Below are 27,886 nucleotides of genomic sequence, written 5' to 3' on the forward strand. Positions count from 1 at the left end.
TAGCCAGCAGCCAGCGTGAGCGGCCAGCAGCCGCAGTGAGCGGCTGTCCAGAAGTCGGCGACTGATCTGCCTTGCCCGGGAAGAGCGCAATGATGGTGCAAACTTGGGCCAGTGAAGCAACGTCCTCCACAACTAGAATGAAGAACAAAACGACAGCAACTTGTCTGTTCCCTTTCCCCCAATTCCCCAGTACTGTTCCCATCCCCCCAATTGCCCAATAAAAAATCTTAAAAAAAAAAAATCTGGTCACCATTCAAAATGATCATTTTTGCACTCTTTTTTTGTTTGATTATTTGTTTTCTTTTTGTGTAATTCTTATTATTTGAATATTGGACCTACTAAATTGAGCTCCTTTTTTTTTTGAGCTTTATTCCTACTTCCTGTTCCTTTGTCTTTATTTCTTATACTTTTGGGGGACATTGCTTCAATTATTGAATTTTTTATTTATAATAGCATTTGCAATTTTCAAGATTTCATTTTTTATCAATAATAAAATGAAAATAACTATATCTATCAATAATTACTTAAAATGTAAATGGATTAAATGCTCAATCAAAAGGCATAGAGTGGCTGAATGAATAAGAAAGTAAGACCCTTGCATATGCTGTATACAAGAGACTCACCTCAGATCGAAAGACACACAGACTGAAAGTGAAGGGATGGAAAAAGATATTTCATGCAAATTGAAATTTAAAAAAAGCTGGGGTATCAATACTTATATCAGACAAAACAGACTTTAAAACAAAAGCTATAATAAGAGACAAAGAAGGACCCAGAAATTTCACTTCAAAGTAGTACATATATACTCTTACAATGGACTATTACTCAGCCATAAAAAAGAATGAAATCGTGTCATCTGCAACAACATGGATGGACTTAGAGGTTATTTTGCTTACTGAAATAAGTCAGACAGAGAAAGACAAATATCACACGAATCTTAAAACCAAAATAAACAAAACAAAACAGAAACAAACTCATAGATGTAGAGAACATTTTGATGGTTGTGAGATGGGAGGGGGGTTGGGAAGATGAGTAAAAAAGAGAAAAGATTAAGACATGCAAAGTGTCAATTATAAGGACAGTCATGGGGATGTAAAGTATACCATAGGTAATATAGTCAATAATATTATAATAACTATGTATGGTGTCAGATGGGTAGTAGATTTATTGGGGTGATTACTTCAGAAGTTATATAAATGTCTAATCACTATGTTGTACACCTGAAACTAATATAATATTATATGTCAACTGTAACTGAAAAATAAAAATTTTTTAAAAATAGAACACACTTGTATATGGAGAATGGTAAGTTTTTGGTGGCTGTTTTACTAATCAATTTATATATATTTTATATATATATTTTATATTTATATATTTTATATATATATAATTTATACAATAAAGATAACTCCTTCCCCCCAAAAAGAATTCATTTTTGTCTCTGAATGTAATTTTAGTAACATATTGCTCTTTTTTCCCACCATGGATGTAATATCTTCTTATCTCTCTGTGGATATTAGTTATAGTATGATTTTTCCCCCTTTTCATCCCAGTTCTATTATTCTGTTTGATCTTATTGATCTCTTTTGGGGGGTTCTTTTAACTACTTATAACTTTTTAACTACTTTATAACTTTCTAAAACTATTTTAACTATTTATAATTTCTCACTATTGATTATTAAATGTAAAGCACCAAAGCTTATTGGAAGCTATGTACATTGGGCAGAGTTTGTGAATTGGTGCTTCCCTTAGGGTGACCATGTGGCAACGTGTTCATTTTATTGGCGGGCTGAAAAATGTGACTATCTGTGGGGCTTTTCACTTGGGTCAGGCGGTTTCCCCAGAAAAAATTTCTCCAATATCCTACTGGGGTTGCAGGATGAGATTAAATCTAGCTGCCATCATTCTGGAAGCAAACAAGCAAGTGGTCTGCAGGGCATTCATCTTTCAAAATGCCAACTTTTACTTAATCCCAATTTTCAATACAGTATCTCACCCTCACCCTTCACTGCTGTGCTCTGAGCTCAGGGACACAGCTGCCTGTGCCTCTCCAGGGAGTAAGTCTCTCATTTCCTCCCTTTATTGTACCTATCTTTTCTAGTCCCTGAGCTTCACCAGATTCTGCCCCAGAACTCAGTTGCCTTGCCTCCTGGCTTTTCCTTCTGCAGCAGCTAAAATGTCAGCTGGCTTCTGTCTCCTAAATGAGTTTACCAGCACCCATAATTTTTTTGCCAGTTCTCATTGGCTATTATCTCCTCCATTCTCTTTGTTCTTATGGATTTATGCCCTTAAGAGAAAATTTTAAATTCTTTTTTTATTCTCATTTTAGTGAGGTATTGGTAGGGAGAAGATGTGTGATGCTGCCTTGTTTAATTGAAACCTGTAGTCAGCTCTTAACATGAACGGTAAGTGCATTTGTACAACCCAGTTAGCAAAACTGAAAATAGATGGTGACATTGATGGTCAGAGTCAATGCATCTCTCATGTCCAGTTATTATTTTGTAAAAAATATAATTTTTATTTGAAAGCAATCCATCCAAACTGCTTTATTGTTAATCACATTGCTTAGGAAATTATTAAAATGTATATTTGTTGTGCACTTTGTCATTTCCACACGATATGAAGGAAAAGAAATGGAGCAACAACAGATGAAATGCCAAGCTGTTTGTTTGTTTAAATGTGGAATTTTGCCATGATGGGTGCGAATCTGGGTCAACGCTATTTACAGAAGAGGACACGGTGTTTTGTCTCAATGAGCAGGAAAACGCTTTGTGATAAAATGTGGTAAAAGCTTGTCATTTTTTCCAACTAAGCAGTAAAATGAATTACACAATGTAAAATGATAAATAAAAAGTTCTATGAGTCATCCTCAATGTAGGGAAAATGTGCAACCAGGACAGAAACAGTGTTTTTCTGCATCTTAAAAACAAACTCTAATGCATTGAAACAGAAATCAATAACAGCATGTCCTAGAAGGCTAAATAACTGTAGGACTCCAAGGGGTTTAATGTATTTCACGCTTTTCAAATAAATGCATTGAAATGGTGGGGACAATGATGTGGAGGTGATGTTGATTCTATTTTTTGAAGTCAGTTTTATTAAGGTATAACTTGCATACAGTAAAGTTCACTCTTTTTAGTGTATGTTCTACAAATATTTGGTGGATACATTCAGTCATGGAGCCTCCATCATGATCCGTCCCATCAAAGCCTTCTCCCATTTCCCCCACCCCAGTCCCCAGCAACCACTGACCTGTTTTCTGTTCCTATAATTCTGCCTTTTCCAGAATCTCATATAAATAGATTCAAACAGTACACAGACTTTTGAGTCTTTTTAACTGTGGTTTAAGTATTTGTGTACAGGTTTTCGTGTGAACGTACGTTTTCATTTCACTGGGATAAATGCCTAGAAGCCCAAATGCTGAGTTAAATGGTAGTTGCATATTTAGTTTTTGAAGAAATCACCAAACTGTTTTCCAGAGAGGCTATGCCATTTTGCATTCTCACTGGCAATGTGGGAGTGACCCAGCTTTGAGGTCTTTTCTTTACCTTCCTTTCTTTCTCTTTTTTTTTTGTTTTTTTTGGGTAGATTTCAATGTTAAACTGATGATATTGCCACAGATTCATCACATTTAAAATGTATGCTCTGTTAAAAATGTTTTATTTCTGGAAGTGTTATGACTAATAACACTCCAATATAAACTAAGTCACCAACAAAAGGGAAAAATCATGCTGGCTTTACTCTTTTCCCCAGAAACATTAAACACCAAAAGAAACTCATAATAGATTAATGATGTTTACAAAGTCCTGGGGGGAAAGAACATGGGATCCATGGACAGCCAGCCAATATTCCAATCAGACATTCTAACAGGCCAATGAGCTCTGGAAGTAGAGGACCAGCCCCCGAAAAACAAGGCAAAGCAAAACAAAGAAAGAAAAAAAATACACTAAAATAAAGTCCAGCCAATTCATAAATGAATCAAAATGAAGAATGGAATGGAAAAACTGTAATAAAAAAATGGTGGTGAGGGTTACATCCCCTCAATTATAGACTTAAAAACCAAAAAACAAGGATGCATAGTTGTAACACAGATGTAGGTGTACGTTCTGAAAAGTAACAATGATACAAGCAATATAATCAGGAGAATAGGGTAGAAGAGACAAAAATCATAATCAGCTCACCTTTCATTACAAAGAGACAATAGACTCCTAAATTGAAATTTATAATAAAAATATTATTCAATCTCTTAATGATTTTCATTAAGATGTTGAAACCATATTTAATATATATGATGTAATAAAATACATCCTTAAGCTTTAAAGGAAACCTTTAGGTTCAACACTGTCTTTAGTTTTAATTCAGTTCTCTTCTGATGAGACAAGTAAAGAGTTATCAGGAGCGGGCTTGTGAGCTGGCAGGATGGGACAGGCAAAGAGTTAACAGGAGCGAGCTTGTGGGCTAACAGGAACAAGCTAAACATTAATTGCTTGGCTCTGAATCCCCTGGCTAGCACTGCACCTGCAGGCTGACAAGTATCTTACATCATCATAGGTAGGAACAGAACTGCTCCCAATCGCAACAGCAACCTCCTGCAAGCTGACTGACATACATCATAGATGGGAACAGGACGGTCCCCAGGAGAAGACAATTGTAATGGCAGCCCCCATGCAAGCTGACAAGCACCCTACATCCTGCATGGAAAAATATAAAACCTCAGCATTCCTCATTGGCACAGTTGTCCCTGTTGGGCTGTACCCTGGCAAAAATCCCTTTGCCAGCAACTTTCAAGATCTTCCGCAGCTGTCCCTATCAGGCTCTGCCCTGGCAAAATTCCTTTTGCCAGAACTCTCTCTCTCTCTCTTTAACTTTCAATAAATCTTTCTTACTCTTGTAGTCTCATAAATCCTTTTACATTCTGTGAACAACCAGGGATTAATTCTACACCAAGATATCTTCTGCTAAATTAAAAAAAAATTAAAGTAATACTTTTAATTTAATATTAACATATATAATCTGAGCCTCTTTTAAGTAAACATCTTTTTCTCACTCCACTTAAACTACATAAAAAGATATCTGGTGCCTGCCGAGTGGCTCAGTTGGTTAAGAGCTTGCTCAAGAGTGTGAGCTCTGAGCAACAGGGTCGCTGGTTTGATTCTCAGCTGGAGCTGAGCTGGAGCTGAGCTGCTGCTGAGCTGCCAACAGGTGGCAGGATGACTCAGCTAAAAATAAAAACAGATATCTGAATTTCTTCAAGGGTTAACATGATTTATTCATGGATGGTAGAATTTTGAATGATGTGTTGCTTTCTTCTTTGTATCTTTCTACAAGTCTTCAATTTTCTAAATAATGTGCATATATCACTTTATCACATAACACAGATTTTTTAAAAAAATGTAAAGAGCCCTAATAAAAAAATGAAATAAAACAAGGGGAGCTGACATGTAGGCTTTTCTGGGTGGAGCAAGACAATGAGAGAAAGGGAGTTGGCTTCAAAGGACCTGTCCATCTAGAACCAGCTGCTCATCGGGTTGTGAACAATGTGCTGCCACTTCTGCACTGACTGTGCTAAGGATTCCACGGCCAAGGGATTTGCCTCTCCCATGCTCTACATTTCAAAGTTTCGATTCTTCAAAATGCAAAATATTTTACTTACTTTCTTTAACAAACACTTAAATGGAAAACACTATTCCAAGTGCTTTACAAATATTAGCTCATTAATCCTAACAACTCAATGAGGCAAATACTATTATTATGAACCTTTTGCAGAAACTAAGGCACAGTGAAATAAGTTAGTTGATAACATGAACACCTGTTTGTAAACTACTAAGGATGACATGTTTTCTGGATAATCTGTACGTCACCTTTCATTCAACCATTCAATTGATATTTACTGGGCACCTGGCAGGCACCCCTTCTAGATGCTAATTCACTGGAGGTGCTCAGCAATGGAAACTGATAAAGGTTTAAAAATAAGTAGACAAATAGGGAGAGAAAAGAGATCCAGCTTGTGTTTCCAGGATGCTCTCTGTAATTTCCTCTTCATTTTTCATGACCTGGTACACATTGCCATTGCGATGTAGCTACTGTAGAGTTTTGATCTGTGACTGAAAATGATGATTCTAAATCATAATTTCTATCACTGGTTGCAAACTGGTAGCCCATAGCATCCAGTGCCTTCAGGTGTCGAGTGTTGCCTTCATGTTAAACCTACAGTGCTTTTAAAAATCAAAATTGCTTTTATTTTACCGTTACTTAAATAAGTACAAACATAAAGTAGTCATAAATTCCTGTTTATATTGCTAATAAATCAAAATAAAAAATTATAAAAACTATCAAAACTTCACAACCAACAAAATTCAAACCAATATTAGTTAATTTCAGAAAACAATTGTGAGACATTTGGAAATGACCAAGAAAAGTTGACTGGGTGTCTGGTCAGGTACACTGTTCCAGGTTAACTCTGCCTTTTATTGTTTTTGACCTATTTTACAAATCTGTAAGCTGTGGAAATTAATAGTTATGAAAATTATTATTGTCTATAGAAATTAAATGTATCATGTGTATCCAGGAGATGCAATACGAGGTGCAATAAAAAAATATGGTGAATGTTTAAATTTAAAAAAACTTATTATAGTAAAAGATACATTGCCAATAATCCCTCTCAAAATACTCCCCCTTGCTTCAAACACACTTATCCCTTCATTCTTGCCACTTTCGGAAGCTGTTCTGGAAGTCCTCTTTTGTGAGTGTCTTTCTTTGCGCTGTCATGGCTGCCTCAATGTCCTGAATCGATTCAAAACGTTTACCTTTCATGGTCATTTTTACTTTGAGGAAGAGCCAGAAGTTGCACTGTGCCAGATCCAGTGACTAAGGTGGATGAGGACACACAGTAATGTTTTTATTTGACAGGAATTGCTATACCAGAAGCGATGTGTGACACATAGCATGGTCATGATGGAGGGTGATTTATAGCACACTTTAAAACACACCTGCTCTCAACTGTAGCTCACACCTGACTAACTGTACCAAACAAGTTGAAACTTGTCACACGATGTTACTAAGTTTGCCGTGCCGCTTCCTGTATTGAAGATCCCTGACTTTCCATTGGATGGCACTTGGAAGCAGCATTCACCGTATTTTTTTTTTAAACACACCTTGTAGATTACTGCTCTATACCTACTTCTAAATAAATTTCAGCAATTCTGATTGCCTTGTGCATCTTAAATTCTCCTTTGAGCAGGCTGTGACATCTCACTGGTCCTTTCATAGATTAAAGAGTTAAAATCTCTGACAAATGTTCATTTAATATTTGCATAAGAGAAATTTTACCTTTTCTAAAAATTCTTTTGACATTCACTTAATGTGGTACATTAGGCTTTGCTGATAGGAAATTTCTATAATAAACTTCCCTGCTTAACTACCTGGCAGGCAGAAGCTGAGCTTGTTGTCACATCATTCTGCCCTCCTGGTGCACCTGTAGTGTTCCCAGAGGCTCATGAGGATGTCCAAGACAGGACTCAAACCAGAGCAGCAATGACTGGGTTCTTGTCTCTATGAAAGAAATAATTCAAGAGCAAGACAGATGCAAGAAAGCAAAAGTGATTTATTGAAAATGAAAGTACACACTTGAGAGGAAAGTGCAGGCAAACTCAGAGAAGGAGCTTCTCCAAAGCTCACAATCAGGGGTATCTCTCCTGGGGTGGGAATTGGTGATGGCTTATTGATGTGGTTCATTCATCTCCTCTTCCTGAGCGGGACCCTTCATTTCCTGTTTTTTTCTTCCTTATTTGATTCCTCTGGAACTGTCACGGGGTCAGATGAATGATGGGAGTAGTAGTAACTGCAATGTAAATGAGATTATAATGACATAATTAGCTAAAAGGTCAGGTCGAGGTCATAAGGATCAGCCTAGCTGGATTAAACTGGTTCTTGTTTTTCTCCACCTGCAGATACTGGATAGTCATTTGTTACTTGTGTAACCAGCGAGGCACCTCACCTCTTACCCTGGAGGGGGTTGTCAATTTCCTAGGCTACCTATGCTGTCTCAGTAGTACCTATGGACATAAGTTTGTAAGTTCCAGGGACTCTTACATGTGTGTTTACACTAACATGCCTATCTTGTTGAGGTTTTGGAAACAATGTTTGGATCTGTTTTTGGATCTTGGGAGATTCTTATTATGGGCCTACCTACTTCCTCAATCATGTTTTTTTTTTCTCCTTCCACACCTGGGTCACATGTCTGGGCAGGAGGCTGCTGAAGAGATCCCTATGGACCAACTTGGGCCCCAGGACAATTAGAGATGTGAGGGTCTTGGAATTTAGACTTCTTGAGAAGTCCTTTGGGTCGGTTTGACTTGTGCAAACTGTCCCCCCAAACCACCTCAGTAGTTGCTTAGAAAGGAGGTGAAGAGAAAGAACCTCCAAGAGTGGGTAGGACATGCTCGTTTCTTAGACTAGACCTGGGCTAGTGCAATATGGTGATAGCCTCTACCTGTGGGGCTGTTGACTACTGGAAATGTGGCTAGTGCCACTAACGAAGAAAATTTTTAACTTTATTTAACTTTCATTTAAATTTGAAAACTGATGTTCTACTCAGTTATTTGAAAGCTTAGTATGATTGAAACTGTTTGGGTATGTGAAGCTACTATTTTAACCATATATTTTATGTATACATTTTATGAAATCTAAATACAGAAGAAGTATTTTTGATAACAGTTTAGCTCCCAGATTGAAATATGTGGCAAATGTAAAATTCACAAATGATTTAAGACATAGCAAAAAAAAACCCCACAAAAAAGTAAAACATTTCATTAATATTTTTTTCTATTGATAACATGTGAAATGATAACATTTGAGATCTACTGGGTAAAATAAAACATTATTAAAATTAATTTCACCTTTATTTTTTTGTTTTTAAATGTGGTATTAGAAAATTTGAGATCCCATACTGGGTCTGCATTTGGAGCATGAATCCTCCCATTCCTTTCTACTTCCTTCCTCATTTACCAATGGATGCCCAAGTGGTCCTGAACCCCATTTGTCTGCTTTGGTTTCCTACTCCCGACAGCTTTGTGTCTCCTTTCTAGGTGTCACTCCGGAGGGATTTAGAGGTTCTGATGTCTGTAAGACTCACTCATCTGTGACCTTCCAGAAGTGGCCTGGCAATTCCTGACTCTGGCCGCCAGAGGGAGCTGCGTCGCTCCATGGTTTGCCAAAGAACTGGTGGCCCGGAAGCAGTGACCGCCCGGACGCTCGCTGGGCGACTTCCGGGGCGGCGGGCGCGCGGTTGAGGCGAGCCGGCTGCAGCGGCGGCGGCGGCGTAATGACTACGCTTCGGGCCTTCACGTGCGACGACTTGTTCCGCTTCAACAACATGTGAGTGAGGTGCGCCTTGGACAAGCGCCCGGGCCGCGCCCCTCACCCCGGTGGGGGTCTGGGGAGCCACCCCCACCCGGCCGCCACTGGCGCCTCCCTGGGGCCGCGGGTCTCAGTCCGGGCCAGGGCGGACGCAGGCTGCCCTGCTCTGACCTTGGCCGAGGTTCTCAATCTTCATCTCGTAACCCTGCGTGCTCATCGGCGCGGGGACAGAGTGCGGGCCGTCATTCCCAGTGGTTGTCAGGACGCGCCGGGGTGATAGGAAGTGGGCTGACGGGCCGGAGCCCACGGCCTGGCGCCCGGCTCTGCTGCCTACGGAGCAGTGACTCGACTGCCCTTCCGTGCGACGAACACCCCAAAAGTACTGGCCGCTGAGGTCGTTTCTAGGTCAGTAGCTAACTGTTGTTGGGAATAGGTACATTGTGCGGCCCACCTGGTGGTGACAGTTAACTTGTATCTGAGTAAAATAACATTGTGATTATGACACCCACCCACTCCCCGTAGCAGTTTCTTTCTCAGTCGGGGTTTGGTTTTGTACCTCTTAACTGGAGCGGAGCTCCCAGGCTGGACAACTTGTTTTCTGCTGTGCGGAGTCAGGGGAGGGGCCACATTGCTGGTGGAGGTTGTGGTTTCTTTCAGCCCCGGTTAAGTCAGGACCTGTGACTTGTAGGTATCATTTCCCCCCGCCCCCCAAAAAACATGTTTATTATGATCATTTAAAAAGTTGACAGAGTGCCGGCCAAGTGGCTCGTTAGTTAAGAGTTGGCTTGGGAGCGCGAGCTCTGAGCAGCAGGGCCCCGATTCAGATCCCACATGGACCAGTAATGCTGTGCCCTCTACAGCTAAGATGGTGAACAACAGCTCGACCTGGAGCTGGGCTGCCGTGAGTCACCGGTGACAGCAGAGGCTGCAGTGGGTCTTCAGTGGGCTGCCGTGAGTGGCTGTCCAATGGCAGGTGAGCCACTGCCTCACCCAGGAAAAGGGCAATGATAATAACAACATGGGCCAGTGAAGCGACTTCCTCCACAACTAGACTGAAGAACAAAAGGACAGCAACTCGTCTGTGCCCCTTACCCCAATTCCCAACGCTGTTCCCTCCCCCAATTCCCTAATAAAATCTTTAAAAAAAATAAAAACTTGACAGAATTTTATCATGAACGCCTATATGGACACATCAGCTGGATTCTACAGTTAACATTTTGCTACATTGGCTTCATCACATATCCATCCATCCATCCGTCTCTTTCTACCAATCCCACATCTACCCACCAATCCCATATCGACTTAAAGACAAGTGGACAGTATGTGAATACTTATTAAGGACCAAGTGGTTCAGATCCAGGGGTCAGGAAGATGCATAGATGAGGTGGCTAGAAATTTTTCAGAAGACCGGATGACCCATGAAGGGAAGGATGGTCAAATGTAGATGGTGATGAGGAAGTAAATTCTAGAGAAGGAAGGGGAATTAAGGTGAGAAATCTTGAGGTGTGGCCATACAACTGGGAGATGAGTGTGACTGTAGTCATAGCTTTCTGTAACTGAGTAGCCAGAGAGAAGATGGTGAAATGACTTTTTGCTCCATTGTTGAGGGGTTTAGACTTGATCCTGTGGGAAGCATTTTCTGTTGGGCCTCTCCCAGTTGAAGCAACATAACTAAGGTGATTTGTGTTAAGCTCTCGCTGTGCCCAGTGCTGGCACTGTAATAACCATTCTGTGAGGTAGATACTGTCATCGCCATTTGATGTATGAGTAATCTAAGGTACTGAGAGCTCAAGTGAACTGCCCCAGCTGTTAGAGCCTTGCAGTGGGAGTGGGTCAAACAAGGAATCTAATCCATGGAGATTGACACTAGAGCAGTGGTTTTTAAAGAGTGGTCACTGACCACGGGGGAACATTTTGGAAGTGCAAGTTCTCAGCTCTTTGAAAACCACTGCTTTGGAGCCTGAGCTCGTCAGTACAGAGCTATGAGGAATGGGCGGTGACCAGGAGGTATACCAGGCAGGTAAGCCATTTAGGAGACCTTGGCAATGGCCCAGAGATGACTTGGCAAAGACTTGGGTTTGGGAGGTGCACACAGCCTAGGAGGTGACAGCCTGTTTTGAAGCTTCAACAATAGACAAGGCAAAGCCTCTTGGAGAGTCAGTTTTAACTGAAGCTCTGGGAAGGGGCAACACTGTTTTACGTGAAAATGAAGAGTAGAAGGAAAATAAGCATGAAGGTTTACAATAAAACATTAGATTCCAAAGAATCATTCAGCTTAATAAGGCCTCTTGAGAGTATGCAGTAGAGGAACTCCTCTCCCCAACCCCCCTACATTTTCTCCATTTCTCACTTTGATTAGGGCACTTGGGTAGAGAACTCTGGGAATCATGAGATTAGGGTGTTGCAGCAGAAATTGAAAGAGGCAGTCGATGTAGAAACATTAGAATTAATTTAACAAATATTTTATTATTCTTGGAAAGTTATTTGCGTGCCTCTTTATGTACCAGTGTTGGAGATAGTAGTGAACAAAACAAAAACAGTTATCTTTATGGAACTTACATTTTAGAGGGGGAAAAAAAATAAGAAAATATGTGAATGACTTAGTGTTCAGTCCAAAGGAAATATGAAAGCAGGAATGGGAACTAGGAAGTGAGGAATCAGCTTTAGGTAGGTTGTTTAGGGCAGGTGTAACTGAAGAAATAGCTAGGGGAGATAAAGGGGTGAGTCATGAGGATACTGGGGTCGGGAACTTCCAGGCAGAGGGAATACTAAGTGCACAGGTACGTTTCGGACAGCAGTATGCCAGTGAGGCTTGAGCAGAATGTGGGAGTGTGAGGGACAAGGTCATAGTCAAAGGGCTAGATCTTGAAGTGGCCATTACAGGACTTGGGATTCTCTGACAAGTGCACTGAGATACCCAGGTGGAGAAGTCAGGTGGGCATCTGGACATGGGAATCTGAAATTTAGGTTTGGGCTAAAGATACAAATTTGGGGGGGTGCCCTAGGGCATCAAGTGTTAGAGTGAAGACCTATTGGCCCATTGAGGTGGGAGGAAAACCTGATGGTGGGGTCTTGGAGAACGAGCAAAGGAGAGTAATGCAGGTAAAGGAAATGGGGAACTATGTCAAAAGCTGCTGATGGCTAATTGTAAAGCATATTTGTGTGTTTCTTCCAGAAGGGAGAGGAGAATTGCAGGAGCAGGGACCCGGGTAGTGAGAGGTGGTGGGATCTGTTCACCAGAACTCCAAGCGTGGTTACAGTAGAACAAGTAGAGTAAGGGTGCAGAGCTTGTGGGTGGTGGGTTCAGTGGTGGGACCTTGGTGAAGCTTTCTTCTTACTGTTGTATTTTCTTTGTGAAGTAGGAAGCAGCTAAGATCGAGAAAAGGCGGGTGGCCTGTTGGAGAGCTGAGGCAAGAGGAGAGCATATAAATTAGTCATTGAAAGTGTGGGAGAGTGAATTCCCACACTGTTAGAGCAAGTGATTCTCTGGGTGTGGGCTGGGGTGCCTCAAGATTGTTTTTGGGGTTCTGCGATGTCAGAGCTATTTTTGTGATAATACGAAGTTTTTGTTGTTGTTGTTGCCTTTTCCACTCTCATTCTTTCACAAGTGCATAGTGGAGTTTTCCAGATATGTGATCATGCAACAGCAAGTATAACAGGCATTATGAGAATCTACCAGTCTTCTATTAGGCTAGACATTAAGACGATCTGTAAAATTGTTAAAACAATGCCATTCATGTAATTAATTTTTTTTAATAAAGTGATTTTTTTTTTTACGTTTTATTGGGGAATTGGGGGATGGGAACAGCGCTGGGGAATTGGGGGAAGGGGAACAGACAAGTTGCTGTCCTTTTTTTGTTCTTCAGTCTAGTTGTGGAGGACGCCGCCTCACCGGCCCAAGTCGGCACCATCACTGCACTCTTCCTGGGTGAGGCAGATCAGTCGCCGGATTCTGGACGGCAGCTCACGCCGGCTGCCGGCCACACACAGCAGCCCATGGCAACCCACTGCCACAGGGGCTGCAGCCTACGCTGTCGCCGACAACTCACGGCAGCTCAGCTCCAGGTCAAGCTGCTGTTCAGCATCTTAGCTGTGGAGGGCAGTGTCACTGGCCCTCATATGTGGGATCTGAACCAGGGCCCTCTGGCGTCCCAAGCCAGTTCTTAACCATCGCGCCACTCGGCCGGCCCTGATTTTTTTCTTAAACAATACATCACACAACTTTATGGTAGATATGGGGTTAAGTGTTGTTTAATAATACATGATGAAATAGTTTGTCTTTGGCAATATAATTTCATACGAAGAATGGAGGTGTGGCTGCCCCAAAACAACACCATCTCAGTCCCTAAAATTTGGCTGATGTGATGGTACTGGCCTTCACACTGCTCCTTTAGGTAAAGCAACCACAGCTGAACATCCGTTTCTACTTTACTATTCTCTCTTCCTGTTAATGATATTGGCAATTTCATACAGAAAAATACACGAAAAAAATGACTTTTGAAAAATTATTGCTCTAGTAAATTAAGTTCATCATTAAGTTTATTGGCTAGCAAAAGTCAGATGACCCTAAGCATTGATAATGTCTCAGTCCGCTTGCTAGTTTTTAATGAATAAGCTAATTGTTACCTTTCAGAGAAAATGCTGAGCAGTGTTGACCCATAACAGGCACTTAGTATTAATTCTCCTTTTCCCTTAAGCAATATTCATATTTACAACAAGGGTCTTTCTACACAGCAGCGAAATCAAAGTGGTCAGTGTTTTTTTTATTCACCCTCCCACCAAGAGAGGGACTGGTCATGCCTTATTTCTACAACCTGAAAGACCTCTTTTCTACTTTTAGGCTTTGATGTTAATTTTAAGTTGATTTTGCCTTTTATTTAAGAAAAAAATTAAACTTATTGGGGCAACATTGGTTAATAGCATTATATAACTTTCAGGTGTACAGCATTTGACATCTGTGTACTCTTGCATGTTCCCTGCTCAAAGTCTGGGTTCCTTCTGTTACCATATATTTGACCCCCTTTGCCCTCCCCCCTCCCCATCTCCTTTCTGGTAACAATTCTGTTGTCTGTATCTATGACCATCTGACTTCTTTCACTTCGCGTAATATTCGCAATATCCATCCATGTTGTTGCAAGTGGCCATATTTCATCTTTTTTTTGACTGAATAGTATTCCATTGTAAACCCTATCATCTTTAATCATCCATCAATGGACACAGGTTGTTTCCATGTCTTGGTTATTGTAAATAATGCAATGAAAATAGGGGGACATACATCTTTACAAATAAGTATTTTTATATTTTTCGGGTAAATACCCAGAAGATGAATTGCTGGATCATATGGTAGTTCTATTCTTAATTTTTTAAGGAATTTTTTGTTTTCTATAGTGGCTGCGTTAATTTACATTCTACCAACAGTGTACAAGGGTTTCCTTTTTTCCCACATCCTCTCCAACGCTTATTTCTTGTCTTTTTGATGGTAGCCACTCTGACAGGTGTGAGGTGAGAGCTCAGTGTGGTTTTGATTTGCATTTCCCTAGTAACTAGTGATGTTGAACATCTTTTCATATGTCTCTTGGACATTTGTATGTCTTCCTTGGAAAAGTGCCTATTCAGGTCTCTTGAGCATTTTTTAATTGGATTGTTTGGGGATTTTTTTGTTGCTAAGTTGTATGAATTCTTTACATATTTTTGATATTATCTCCTTATTGACAGTATAGTTTGCAAGTATCTTCTCCCATGAGGTTGGTTGCCTTTTTGTTTTGTTAACGGTTTCTTTTGTTTTGCAGAAGCTTTTAAGTTTGATATAGTCCTATTCATTTATTTTTGCAATTTTTTCTCTTGCCTTTGGGGTCAAGTTCACAAAAATACCACCTGAGACCAAGATCCATATGTTTTCTTCTATGTATTTTATTATTTCAGGTTTTACATTGGAGTCTTTAATCCATTTTGAGTTAATTTTTGTGTATGGTGTAAGACAGTCTAGTTTCATTCTTTTGTGGCTGTCCAGTTTTCCCAACACCATTTATTGAAAAGACTTTCCTTTTTGCATTGTACGTGCTTGGCTCCTTTGTCAAAAATTAGTTGCCCATATATGTGTGGGTTTATTTCTGGACTCTCACGTGTTTCATTGGTCTGTGTGTCTGTTTTTCTGCCAATACATACTGTTTTGATTACTGTAGTTTTATAATACAGCTTAAAGTCAGGGAGTGTGATACCTCTAGTTTTGTTATTTTTTTTCAGGATGGCTTTGGCTATTTGGGGTCTTTTGTGGTTGCATACAAATTTTTTTTAAAGTTATTCATGTGAGAGCCGGCCGAGTGGCTCAGTTGGTTAAGAGCTGAGAGGCTGCGAGCTACTGACAGGTAGCCGGATGGTGACTGGACTTGGAGCTGAGCTAGCTGTGCCCTTCACAACTAAGACTGAAGGACAATAACTTGGCTGTTCCCCTTCCCCAATTTCCCAGTAAAATCTTTTTTTTTTTAAGTTATTCATGTGAAATAAGGGGTTTAAAAGGTACAGAATTTCCATTTATAAAATAAATAAGTTATGGGCAAGTAATGAATAGCAGAGTGAGTACAGTTACTTAAAAGTTGCCAGGAAAGATCTTAAAAGTTCTCACCATAATAAAAAATTTTGCAATTATTATTTCACAATATATACAAATAACGAATCATTGTTGTACACCTGAAACTAATGTCAATTATATCTCAATTTTAAAGTTATTCATTTTAACTTATAGTTACTTTTATGTGAATAAATGTTTAAAAATTTTAAATATCAATAGACATAACCCACATAAATAGAAGTGTTTTGAGGTCCTCAATAATTTTTCAGTTTAAAAAAGTTCTGAAACCAAAAAGGTTGAGAACTGCTGAGTTAGGTAAATAATGCAGTATGACTGTCAGGCATTGGTAAGGGTACCAAAGAAGAATTTGACTGGATATGCAAGAGGAAGAGAGTTGAAGGCCACTGGTTTTGAGTCTGGCAAAACAGTGGTTCTATTAATTGGATAGGAAAGTGAGGGGGCAGAGGTCTTTGTAGATGGAAGCGGAGATGCATTTTTAACCCTTCTGTCGCGATGGTTGGCCGAATGAATATTTCCATCTGCTGACTGTGGATGGAAACTTCCAGAAAAGAAGTTTAGGAAAGCAGATGTACATTTTTCTCTATTTTTGTGTTTTTCAAGAATGAATAACAAGAGGAAAATTTTATACACAAAAATGTCACTTATATACAAAGCAGCTCAAATTGTTATTAAATACATAATATAGTCAAAATATCAACATTTTGTTTTTTGTGGCTTTCTGACACATTTTGAAAAAAACTTGAAATCAGTTAACGCAGTTAAAGAGTTAAATGCTGATTTGGGAGTGTTGTGATTGGATATGCTAGTGAGGCAGCCACATAAGTCACATCCAGCTTCCTCTGAGAATACAAAATTGAATGTGTAGGACTGGGGGCTGTAGGGAAGGGAGGTGGGCATGTAGAAGAGTGGGGAAAGAGCACACATCTAGAGGGTGGGATAAGGAGGAAGGAGGAATTGTCAGGGGAGGAAGGCCCAGAGACAGGCGAGGACCAGTCAGATGCTGCAGCGAGTTAGTTGTACCTTCTGTCTGTGTGTGATTTACATGCCTAGTCGGTCCACACTTCCATTAATTTATTGCCATTTAGGAAATGAAGATTTTAATGTATATTTTATGAACTCTAAAGTAATTTGTAAAAAAGCAGTCAAACGAAAAAGTATAGATTATCTTTATAGTTGCTATGACAGCCTATTATGGCCACCAGATAGTTTGAACCATCTTCCTTAGCCATAAAGTTGGTTTTAAAGTCATAGATATTAGCATGTTTTGATTTCCTTGTGCATGTTACTTTTAGTTTTAGTGTGCTTATTTAAACCAGTTTTGTAAACACTGCTTATTATTGATATTTCTTATTTCTTTCAGTAACTTGGATCCACTTACAGAAACTGTATCCTTTTTTAAAGACGTTAAATGAAGGCTTACTAAGAGTAAGCAAAATGGAGAAACAAAAGGAAAAAAATAGGTACTGAAAAACTTGAAAACTTGTAGGTCAGGAAACATCATAAGCAACATTAAAAGCAATTTAAAAAAAACAGCTGCGGACAAGAGTTGTGTTAAACCTGCCTGACAAGCTGCTAATATGGACCTCATAAATCTATAATAGTACAGGTCCCCTGTCCAGCTTGCCCCTCACACAACAGAAAGGCGTGGCTGCAGCAAGATAGGTTATTTCTGTCTGATGTGAACAAAGTCTGGAGATGATGAGCAGTCCAAGGCAGGTGGTGGTTCCATGAAGGCACCAGTGAGTAGGTTCTGCACTGGAACCACTCTGATATTCTCAGGGTGGCCTTGGCCTTCCTGTCCCAGATGGCTGCCAGAGCAAAAGGAATCACATCCATGTTCCTGGCAGGATGACCAACAGAGGGGAAGGTGAGCGTGTACTTCCGTTTCAAGGGTACCTTTCGGGAAGTACCACATCTGCATCTCATTGCCCAGCAGCTGCCTCATACTACACTTATCTAGTTATAACAGAGTCCAGGAATATGCCTAGCTTTAAATTGGGGCATGCTACTAAAGGGAAGAGAGGATTTGGGGTAACAATTAGCAGAATCTATTATACTCCCCAATAGAAAAATGGGCAAAGATGTGTGAAGTTAGGGTACTGGTTATGTTGCAACAGACAACCCCCACATTCTCAGTGGCTTAAAACACAAAGTTGGATTTCTGGGTTATTATCCATGTGCATTGCAGGGTAGAAGGGTAATATTAATTGATGATTTAATAAAAGAGTCATATAGGAGGCTAATGAACATATTAGGAGTTCAATCTTACCAGTCAAAAGACATACGAATTAAAACCAAAATGAGATGTTTTACCTATCAAATCATCAAGAATTTTAAAAAGTGATAAAACTCAGTGCTGATGAAGTGACAGGAACATTCTCATAAATCGCTAGTGACAGTATAAACTGCCACAGTCTTTCTTGGATGTAATACTTAGTATTTCCATTTCCTAGAAGTGGAAACTAATAAGCAATAGAGGCAATTATGTCAGGACTTGGCAAACTAAAGTGTGTGAGCCAAGTTGGCCCACTGCCTGTTTTTGTAAATAAAGTTTTATTGGGACACGGCCATGCTGAGTAGATTTACTACTGTCTGTGGCTTTTGTCCATGCCTTTCACAGTTTGAGTAGTTGCAACAGAGACCAACCATATGGACCACACAACCTAGAATATTTGCTATCTGGACTTTTACAGAAAATGTTTGTTAATCCCTGAGTTAAATATCACTACAAAAATATTTATTACAAAATTATATTAAAAATTTGTAATAACATTCACACAATAAGGAAATGGCTCAATTATTCTGTATTTATGGAGGAAATTTTTGAGAAACTGGAAATAACCCAGATGTCCATTGTCAGGAAATAATATATTTAAATTGTCTTTTCACACAATGGAATACTATATAGCAGTAAAAGTTAACTGTAGGTACAGGCAACAACAGGGCTACATATCAGAAGCAAAGTTGAGTGGAAAAAGCAAAAAATCTCCAGTTTTCATTTGTATTTTTAAAATTATGACCTGTTAAAGACCCTTCCATGTTTAAAAAAAAAGTAAAAGGATTTTGAAGAATGTTGAATGACAAAAATTTTCTGTCATTAGAATGTTAATCAACTTATAGGGTGTGCTTTCAGTTACCCTTAAAATTTACTGTAAAAGTCTCACAATCAAGGTGAAGCCATTTTTTAAAGTAAACTGTCAGATCCTAGGGGTTGATAGTGGGCATCTGGGGCTCCTCCATTAGCCAGAGGAGAGATGGTTATGGTGTGTATTAGTGGCTGGATGGCAGGAAGACTGGCTGGCTGTCATATTAAGGGTTATGTTTGAAGAATATTGAAAATAAAGCTTGTCCTTCAGAGGAGAGTTTAAAGATTTTACTGAATAGGTTTTCCAGGAACTTTTAAAAAAAATGTATGATTGATGATATCCCTTCATAGAATTGCATCAGCAAGCTTACACTAAGAAGAAATACAGGAATGAGTACATATCAGTAAGGACACCATGGTTGAAAAGTTAAGTAATGAGCAAATTATTTAGACAACCGCGCTTAAGTCAGCTTTTATTTGCATTACTGGAAATTGAGAATCTGAATCAATGGAAAACTGGGTAATTGTTAAGTTACCTCTGAAAGTATTTAGTTTTAAAGTTGTTTTCTGTTTCAGAGCTGAAGCTAAAGTAGGAACTAGTCATTAATTTTCCAGTGAATTATGGAAAACATATTGAGCACGTACTATAAGCCAGGTTCCAGGGATGGAGCAAACATTACTCATAGTCTAAGGGGAGACAGATAGTAAACAAGAATATCAGGTAATGATGAGTTATGCAGAGATTTAGATACAGTGTGATCAGTAGGGAGACAGATTACAGCTTTGGAGTCCTGGTTCTCTGCTTTCTATTAGATGGTGCAGTCTCTATTCACATTTGAGGGTATATGTTCAGGCAATTTTGTTAAAAATTAATGCTAACCTAAATATTTCACACAATGATGTATGATTATAGAAATCATACATATACGTGTATAGAGCAGGGGATGAAGTAACAATATAATTTTTAAAGGAAACTTTCTTTAATGTAATGTATCCCTTTTATGAAGAACTTGTTACTGTCCATCACTTTTCACACTCCTTAACAAGACTCTAGTATGGGATTCCTTTTTACTTACAGTACCTCGCCCACTGGCCAGAGTATTTCATTGTTGCAGAGGCACCTGGTGGAGAGTTAATGGGTTATAGTAAGTATAATACCACTAGTAATTTTTTGGACAGGTAGTTAAGATTTTAATATAGGTTTCAACTGATTTAGATTGATATAGAATTGAAAGTATAATCACAATGCCTATAATTTTACTTCCTTTTCAACCGCTAGACAGCTCACTCTGTTTTAGGCATTGCGCTAGGCTCAGATGATAACAGCAGTGAACCAAACATACACAATCTCAGTCTTGGATCTTTCAGTCTATATATATGTTAAATTTTTACATGGTTTACTTGGTACACAATTCAGGGATTGTAGCATCTTCATTGACTAGCATTACTAACAAAAACTTAGCTGTGGATTGTCTCAGTTGTGTGTACATACATACCCACATACGTACATGCCCATGTGAGATACAGATCTCTTCAAAAATACATATTCTGGTTCTTTGTGTAAAATCGGTTGTTTTAGTATGTCATTCCTTTTTAAAAAAATAAACTTTCTAATTCTCCTACAACTAGATTTAGCATGACATTTACAAGTAAAATTCAAATAAACGCAATAATAACCATTAGATAGATGACTTTAAGTAGGATTTAAAAACTAAAACTTTGTCATTAGTTTCCTTTATAATAAAAATGTACCAAACAGTAATTCTATATTTATGTGAAAACCCATATGTTTATTAATGAATGCAATGTTTATTTTGGTGGCAGTTATGGGTAAAGCAGAAGGCTCAGTCGCTAGGGAAGAATGGCATGGTCATGTCACAGCTCTGTCTGTTGCCCCAGAATTTCGACGCCTTGGTTTGGCTGCTAAGCTTATGGAATTATTAGAGGAGATTTCAGAAAGGTGAGATCCTGCTTTTCAAATAATTTATAAACCCTAACCATTTGATTTTTCTCTTTGTGAACATTTATAAGAATTTTTTTTCCTTTAGGCTGAATGTCAATCATGCATTACAGACTACAGGAATTTCATTTTTAGCCTCCAATAGTCCTCACAACAATTCTGCCAGCTATTCATAGCATATTGTCCTTATTTTGCCATTGAGGAAAATTAAGGCAAAGTGAATGACCTGCTATAGGCTTATAAGTTGGGAAATTAGTAGAATCAAAGACTAGCCCTCAAGGTTTCTTTTAATGTTCTTGTCACTATGGCAGATGTTCCAAAATTCTGTTAACACTGCCCTTGGCATCTTAATTTTTTCACAATGCCCCTTGGTCAAAAGGAAACAGTTTTGTCTTAAGCAGTTATGCTCTAACTGCTTAATAAGTATTTATGGCCTAACAACCTAGTAGCTATATGGGGGGAGAGGGAAAAAAGAAAAAATATTTTTATTTCATTGTTAAATAACTGGTTATCTACTGAGATGTGTGCATCTGTTTGGAATTGCATGACTTCTCAAACCTTGAAAATAGCTTTGACACAACCACCTGCATTCCTCTTTCATATTGATTTTCACATGGTACTGTTTGTTTTTCTAATCATAGGAACTGCCAAAAACCTGGCTTCATAAAGATATTTCATCAAAAGGAATGTAACATGATATGTTGCATTTGTGAACTACATCAAACTTGTAGTTTGCTAGTGTCTGATATGTAAGGTTTGTCTGTGTTTTTCCCGAACATCTGAAATATCCTACAGCAGCTCTATGACTTTTGGGCACCTTGGGATGCCTTGAAGCAGTTTTGGGAACTGCCAACATTATGGGTTTTTTTTGTTTTGTTTTGTTTTTAAAGATCTGTTGTATGTATCAAACACCCTCATTATGTGAGATGACCATAAAGAGACGACCCCCCACTCCTGCCAGCCCATTCATTCTGTAAGAGATAAGTGTTTAAGTTTAACCAGTTGTCAGATTGACATTTTTTCCTCTACTCTAAATGCCTAGAAGTATATAGGAAAGGGAATAGCTGCTGAGAAGGGCTTGTGAGGCTTTCACTTAATGGACTTTAAGTAAAGGTAAGCTTGAAAGAAATAACCATGGCTTAAAAATGCTGAGCCAAGTTGGTGGCAAGAGGAGCTTGGGCTCATTCAGAGAAAAGAGGAAATAGTGTTAGCCTGAAAAAGAAATCAACTCTAGTCCTTAAGAATTTGAAAAATCCTCCCTAACTGAACAAGGAAAATTTTTAGCAAGATTATAGTTTATACATATTTGTTAATGTTAAATGTTGAAAAAATTATTTGGCATTATTATATAGTGGATGGGGAGTTAGGAAATGGGTTCTAATTAGTTATAACCTTGCACATATGATTGAATGTATTTTAGAGTCTCTCTCTCTTAAAAGTAGAAAACCACTGAGTTTCTTTCCCTTTGTTTCTAAACTTTCATTACTTTAGAATAGTTGCTAAGATTTAAGTGATCTTTATTTGTATGGGTGTATGTGTATACCTATATACACACATACACATATACATGTATTTTAATGTATACATTAAAAACAGAAACTATATAATTTCTAAACAAGTAGAGAAAAAACAATGAATGATAAAAATCAGTTCAGGAGAGAAAAAGGAAAGGAAAGTGACAAACAAAAAACATGAAATAAGATGGTAGCTATAAATCCAAATATTATCAGTAATTACTGAATCCAAATATTATCAGTAATTATAACAATAAACGTTAATTGACTAATGACTCCATTAAAAGACAAAGACTTGAGGATATTATGCTAAGTGAAATAAGCCAGTCACAGAAAAATACATACTATACTGATTCCACTTACGTGAAATATCTAAAATAGTTAAATTCATAGAATCAGAGTGGAATAGTGGTGGCCAGGGGCTGGGAGGAGGGGGAAATACGGAGTTACTAATAAGTGGGCATAAAGTTTCAGTTCAGCAAGATGAATAAACTCTCGAGTCTCTTGTAGAGCACTGTACCTAAAGTCAGCAATAATGTGTCACACATTTAAAATTTATTAAGAGGGAAGACCTCATGTTAAGTGTTCTTATGATAGTAAAATAAAATTGAAAAGAGGAAAGACTCTCAGCACTGTATTCTATTTATAGGAAATGTGTAAAGATTAAAGATACAAGTAATTTTTTAAATTATGCAAATTTAACTGAAAGACAGTTGGCACATTTATGTTAATAGTCACGTTATAGATCAATAATTACCAGAGTAAAAAAGTCACTGAATATTGATAGACGATTGAATCTATCAGGAAGCTGTAATAAAAAATTTTATGTACCCTGTGACACGGATTCAAAGTAAAAATGCAATACCTTGCAAAACTACAAGGAGAAATTGACAAATCATCATCATAATGGGAGATTTGAACATGCTTTTTTATAACTGATAGGTCTATCAGACAAATTGATTAAGGGTATAGAACAGGGCTCAACAAATTTTTGCTGACCAGATAGTAAATATTTAGGCTTTGTGGGCTACCTAAAGTCTCTATTGCATATTTTTTTCTCTTTTTTTTTAAACAACCCTTCAAAATTATAAAAAAACATTTTTAGCTTGAGAGCCATACAAAAATAGGTTGTGAACTGACCCTAGCCTTAAAGACTTTCAATCAGTAGCCAAAAATCTTTCCACAAAGAAAACTGTTTTTCCAACTATTTAAGAAGCAATGACTATCAGTTAAATTTTACACAGACAAAAAGAGGGAACATTCTTCAACTTAATATTTTAAGGCTAGGATAACCTTGATAACAAAATCTGACAAATATGACAAAGGAAAATTTGAGGAAAATCTCATTATAAGTGCAAAAATCCCAGAAAAATGTTAGCAAAATGGATTCAGCAGTTTGTAAAAAGGATGATATATGTGGGGGAGGTTGTCTTAACATTAGAAAATCTGTAAATATATTCTACCATAGATTAAAGGAGAACAATTCCTATCTCAGTAAATGCAGAAAATGCTTTGATAAAAATCCAATGTTCGTTCTTGATAAAAACTGTTAGCAAAATAGAAAATAGAAGGGGAGAACTTCCTAAACCTGAAATAGGAATATCTACAAAAAAAACCTGTAGTAAACATTGGTGGTGATGCACTGAATGCTTTCCCTTTGACATCTGGGACAAGACAAGGATGCCTACAGTCAGCCCCTCTTCAGGAATTCATTGGAAATACTGGACAGTGCAGTAAAACAAGAAAAATAGGTATGCAAATTGAGAAGAAACAGAACATTTTGCACAGATAAGATTGTGCAACTAGAAAACTCACAAGAATCTATAAATGTTTAGAATCAACGAAAGTTAAGCAAAATTGTTGGATATAAATATATCAGTAAAAATTCAATTGCATTTTTATACAAATAGTAAAATTTACAAAAAGATGCCATTTGCAGTGGCATCAAAATACATTAAGCCCAAAAATAAAATAAAAATAGGAAAAATATAACAAGAGCTGTGCAAAACTTCTGAGTTTATAAAACTATGAGAGACGTTAAAGATGACCTATCTTAAGTGGAAAGATCAACTACTTCTGTGGCATAGAGGACTTCATATATAGCAAACTGGTAATCAGTCCACAGAGCCAATATAACTGCCAACAAAATCTGAAGTATTTCTTGTGGGACTGAAGTTGATTCTAAAACGTATAGGGGAATGGAAAGAACCAAAAAGAGAACAACAGAATGGGTGGATTTGCCCTTTCAGATCTCAAGCTGTAATGAGTAAGACTGTGTTAAGACTGGAATAGTTGTGTCTAGACCAGGGAAACAGAATTTAAGAAAAAGACCCAGGAATACATGGATTTTTACATACCTCAGAGGACGCAATTGCAGATCCGCAGTGAAATGATACACTTTTCAGCTTTATTGATAAAGGTGGTGGCACAATTGGATATCCATGTGGAAGAAATTTTTCCCAGATTACTACCTTATTGTACACAAATCAATTCCAGATTAGAAACCTAGATGTGAAAAGCAAAATTAAAAAGCCCTTTGAAGATAATATAGAAGAATGTCTCTGTGACCTTAGGGTAGAAAAGAACTTCTGAAATAAGCCATGAACAGTGCTAACTGTAAAGGAAAGGCTCATACATTCAAGTTCATTGAAGTGTAACTTGGTTTATCAAAAGATACATAAGGATAATGACAAGACAGGCCACCAATTGGAAAAAGATTTGCAAATTGGAAAAAAGATTTCTAACATTGTTTACACAATGCTGAATATCTAGAATACATAGAGAACTATAGCTGGGGGGAGAAAAAGAAGAATGTGTGAAAGACCAATAAGGACCATAGAATGAGAAATCTAAATGGCCAACAAAATATTCAGCCTTGTCAATAATCCAAAATGCCCGTTAATACCAAGATACCTTTATACCATACAATTTTTAAAAATAAAAATGTCTGATGCAGCAAGTCTTGGTACTGTGGAAATGGAGTCTTAACCCACTTCTGTGGGAGTGTAAGGTGGTACAAGCAGGTTGAGAAACAGACATCTCCTAATAAAGTTGAAGATGTGCATACCTCATAAGCCAGCGATGACACCTGTAGCTATAGACCTTAGATATTGTACCATAAGAGACACAACAAAAATATTCATAGCAGCATAGTTTGTAATAATAAAAACTGGAAAAATGAAGAACAAGCTCTAGCGATACCAAGGCTGACTTGTACAATAATGAGAGGCAAATCACTAAAGAATATATAAAGTATGTTTCCATTTATATAAAATCCATAAACAGGAGAAACTAAATATAATAGGTGGTAAATCTACAGCAAAAAAGCAAGAAGCTAATGATTACAAGAGTCAGGGCATGGAGACCTCTGGGTAAGGGAGGGACTCTCACTGACTAGAGGGACCTGAGGGCTTCAGGGGTGTGACCAGTGTCCTACAGATGGATACACTTGGGCCATGGCCACACTTGTGCTTGCTTCAAAATCTTTAATTTGTGCATATAAGTGAAAGTATTATACGATTAATTGGTAAAATGAGCATATAAATTACTATGACAAAATACACAGTCTTTTAAGCAAGGTAGAGTTATAAAAAAAAATGCTTTTTAAAAAGTTTATCTTTTGGACCGGCCGAGTGGCGCGTTGGTTAAGAACTGGCTTGGGACGCCAGAGGGCCCCGGGTTGGATCCCACATATGAGGGCCAGTGACACTGCCCTCTACAGCTAAGATGCTGAACAACAGCTCAACCTGGAGCTGGGCTTGCCATGAGGCGCCGGCGATGGCGTAGACTGCAGTCCCCTGCTGCAGTGGGCTGCCATAAGCTAGTGTGTGTAGCCGGCAGCTGCCGTGAGCGGCCATCCAGAAGCTGGCAACTGATCTGCCTTGCCTGGGAAGAGCGCAATGATGGTGCCAGCTTGGGCCAGTGAAGCAACATCCTCCACAACTAGACTGAAGAACAAAACAACAACAACTTGTCTGTTCCCCTTCTCCCAATTCCCCAATAAAATCTTTAAAAAAAAAAAAAAGTTTATCTTTTAAGAAAACATGTATTGTAGGTTTTGAAATATTAGCATGTAATCAAAGTCATCTTTTTGTACTGCAAAATGATTGTTATACTCAGGAATATAAAAAAAATTGATTTATGATGTAATCAGCTGTGATGAGTACATAGTCAAAGTAAAAGCAAGTGTGTTTTTTAAAATATGTATTGTTTTCTAGGGTTTCTCACATTCTAACATTTTCCTTTTTTTTTTTAATTAAAGAAAAGGTGGATTTTTTGTTGATCTCTTTGTAAGAGTATCTAACCAAGTTGCAGTCAACATGTACAAGCAGTTGGGCTACAGTGTATATAGGACGGTCATAGAGTACTATTCAGCCAGCAATGGGGAGCCTGACGAGGACGCTTATGGTAAGCTCTCTTCTGTGGCAGAATCACCAAGAGGAAGCCAAACATTTACATTCATTCTACAGACATCCAAGTATTTTAGTAAATTTAAATCATATTTGTTGGACTTTTTTAAAATTTAAGTTATATTTAAATCTCATTAAATGTGCCTTTACAAAACTACCACTAATCAACTTAAATATTAACTAACCAATGGCTAATACTGTCAGTTACTGTCTTACTGTGTTACAGGCATGTTATTTTATTAAGATTCCGTCAAAAGAACATTTGTATGGAAAGCTGAATCCTAGTTGGTTAGCATCTGGTTATTTGTGATTCTCATTTATATAAAGACATTTCTCGTAGAATCTAGTGAAAGTGGGGGTAGGGGACAAAATGTCTTCAGGGAACTTTACCGATACACTTTAAATTTTGATATCAACTTACATTAAACTTTGCATCCTAACAGATATGAGGAAAGCACTTTCCAGGGACACTGAGAAGAAATCCATTATACCATTACCTCATCCTGTGAGGCCTGAAGACATTGAATAACCATGGACAGTGGTTCTTAGGCTGATGCTCCAGATATTTTATGGACAGTATTATTTTCATTGGATGATCTTGGAGCTCTATTAGAGAAAAGTAATCATTTAGGTCTTAAAGACTTCAATAAAATATAGGTTATAAACTTACTTTAAATCTTACTGTTTCTAGTTAGTAATATCACACCTACTAAAGCTGTCAATGTAATAAAATTCAATCAGAATGGCAGCTAGGTCAGAAGGAAACATTTCACTACCATGGTTCATCATATTTACTCTATGCTACAGAAAAACTTGCTCCAATCTCCTGAATTCTGTGCCTGAGAACCACTGCTGCATATATTTTTTATTTTGTATTGAACTATTAATTGAAGCTTTAAAAGCATATATGAAATGTATAAATTGAAGCTGTATAATAAAATGCACTGCTCTCTTCTGCAAGTTTGTTGGTCA

The 27,886-nt window shown here is 38.1% G+C and overlaps 1 protein-coding gene across 1 annotated transcript; it reads left to right on the forward strand.

Annotated features, from left to right (window-relative positions):
• Nucleotides 1–9,238: 9,238 nt before the first annotated feature.
• Nucleotides 9,239–27,874, forward strand: NAA20 (N-alpha-acetyltransferase 20, NatB catalytic subunit). Its single transcript, XM_019653119.1, has 6 exons — nt 9,239–9,375; nt 17,307–17,331; nt 20,086–20,176; nt 20,856–20,991; nt 26,767–26,912; nt 27,358–27,874. Exons 1-6 carry the CDS (start codon nt 9,323–9,325, stop codon nt 27,441–27,443), a joined length of 537 nt encoding a protein of 178 aa, XP_019508664.1. The 5' UTR covers nt 9,239–9,322; the 3' UTR covers nt 27,444–27,874.
• The last annotated feature ends 12 nt before the right edge of the window (nt 27,875–27,886 follow it).

Source organism: Hipposideros armiger, unplaced genomic scaffold (assembly GCF_001890085.2).
Source record: "Hipposideros armiger isolate ML-2016 unplaced genomic scaffold, ASM189008v1 scaffold_195, whole genome shotgun sequence".
NCBI lineage: Eukaryota > Metazoa > Chordata > Mammalia > Chiroptera > Hipposideridae > Hipposideros > Hipposideros armiger.

Bases quoted from the DNA above. Each gene is read 5' to 3' on its own strand.
- NAA20 (XM_019653119.1), top strand. From the start codon at position 9,323: ATGACTACGCTTCGGGCCTTCACGTGCGACGACTTGTTCCGCTTCAAC. The intron at 17,332-20,085 runs GTATCCTTTTTT...ACAAGACTCTAG, and splicing joins TGGATCCACTTACAGAAACT to TATGGGATTCCTTTTTACTT. The intron at 26,913-27,357 runs GTAAGCTCTCTT...GCATCCTAACAG, and splicing joins GCCTGACGAGGACGCTTATG to ATATGAGGAAAGCACTTTCC.